The following is a 1,673-nucleotide window of genomic DNA, read 5'->3' on the forward strand; positions in this document are numbered from 1 at the left end:
TGTTTATGACACAGTACAATTAAGATGACGGGGTGGAGGGGGGGGGGGTCTGGGGTGGGGGGGGCGAAGGACGGCCAAACTCTTTGAAGCTGCTTTCTTGTGATATCTGTGTGAGTCGGTCCATGTGATTCTGCCTCTGTGTCAGTGAACAGAGTGGGCCTCTGTGTGAAGATCAGCTGTGTGTCCCAGTTGTCTGGGGTCCACGCGGGTCTCGTTTGCTGTGCTGAACACATTGCATGATTTATTTATTTATTTATTTATTTATTTTTTTCATCACGACTCATAAAGTGACCCAGAAATACATCACAAACAACTGGTCCAAAAGCACAGGAGTGACCAGTGATGCAATGGACTGTAAGCATTCATGCAGTTGTACAAAGTACTCTGACATGTGTTGTATACCTAGCTTATTCAGTATATATACAGTGTATATATATATATATATATATATATATCTTGTTGCGCTGACATTGTTCTTACGTCACTCACTGTTCACTCAGGTTCTAGAACTCAGTGATTTTCACACCTTTTTCAACACAGTACTGTTATAACCATGTCACAGGACCCGTGTCGATCCTGTGACACCAACGTGGAACCTGAGGATCAGACTCGGAATCGGTTCTTACTGCCATGGACTCACATATTAGTGTGAACGCACCAGTGGTTTATTATTGTTGAAGCGTTCTCCTTTTATGACTGGAATAGACATTGTGCTGACAGCAGATCTACAACAGGCTCTAAGTGTGTGCCTCTGGGACTTGAACCCTGGACCTTCTGTAAGGCAGACGTGCTTATTCCTACACTATGGAGCCACTAAATAATCCTGAGTCTATGCACGGATGTACAGCAGTAACAGTCGACTAGTTCCAGGACTCCAAATGGTTCTGAGGAACTGTTATTGAACATTTTATTTTAAAATTACAAGTGGAACTGATTCTTTCAGTGTTTAAAAAACTAAAACCTAAGCTTTCTGTTTTTTTTGTTGTTTTTTTTTTTTGTCTTTATATCTAATTCACTTGTTTTTCTTCTCTCTCTGCAGGACAGAGGAGTTTAACCCAGACCCAAACTCCAGACTTGGTGCGGAGACCGACTGTGTGGTGGATGCGCATTTCACGAGTGAAAAATGCGTCGCTAAGTGTGTTCCAGCGTGTAACTGTCGGCTGCCATGTGCCTGTGAGTGCGCTAACTTCCCGCTGTGTGAGCCTGAGCCCTCGGTAAACATGAGGTTCTTGGTTTTTCTGCTGTGTCTCCTGACGTTGGAGGAAGTCACAGCCTCCAGATACGCCCGGGATTCACAGACTGGCTCTGACCCCTCTGAGCCCCCCGACACCAACGCCTCCTTCTCAGTGCTGGGCCCAAAGTCCGCCCCACCACAGAGCCCTCCCCCCATGTGTTTGAAGCCCACGGAGCTCATGCAAGCCTTCAAGTATGTCAACACCGTCGTGTCCTGCCTGATTTTTGTGGTCGGGATCGTCGGGAATTCCACCCTGCTGAGGATCATATACAAGAACAAGTGTATGAGGAATGGGCCCAACGTCCTGATTGGCAGCCTGGCCCTGGGGGACCTTTTCTACATCATCAGCAACATCCCCATCAACATCTTTAAGGTAAGCTCGTTTCCTTAAGTTTGCTCTTCTTACAGTGGATGATAAAGGCATAACAGCTCTCCTTGT

General features: G+C 46.1%; 1 protein-coding gene across 1 annotated transcript in view; it reads left to right on the top strand.

Annotated features, from left to right (window-relative positions):
* The window catches only part of LOC103391315 (endothelin receptor type B-like), an 11,565-nt gene that overhangs the window by 2,353 nt on the left and 7,539 nt on the right, over window positions 1-1,673 (top strand). Inside the window, exon 3 of the mRNA XM_008327536.3 lies at window positions 1,040-1,607. Within this exon, the coding sequence (XP_008325758.1) occupies window positions 1,221-1,607 (387 nt within the window). The 5' untranslated portion in view covers window positions 1,040-1,220. The remainder of the gene's footprint in view (window positions 1-1,039; window positions 1,608-1,673) is intronic.

This window comes from Cynoglossus semilaevis, chromosome 15 (assembly GCF_000523025.1).
Source record: "Cynoglossus semilaevis isolate Cse_v1.0 chromosome 15, Cse_v1.0, whole genome shotgun sequence".
In the NCBI taxonomy this organism is placed as follows: Eukaryota; Metazoa; Chordata; class Actinopteri; order Pleuronectiformes; family Cynoglossidae; genus Cynoglossus; species Cynoglossus semilaevis.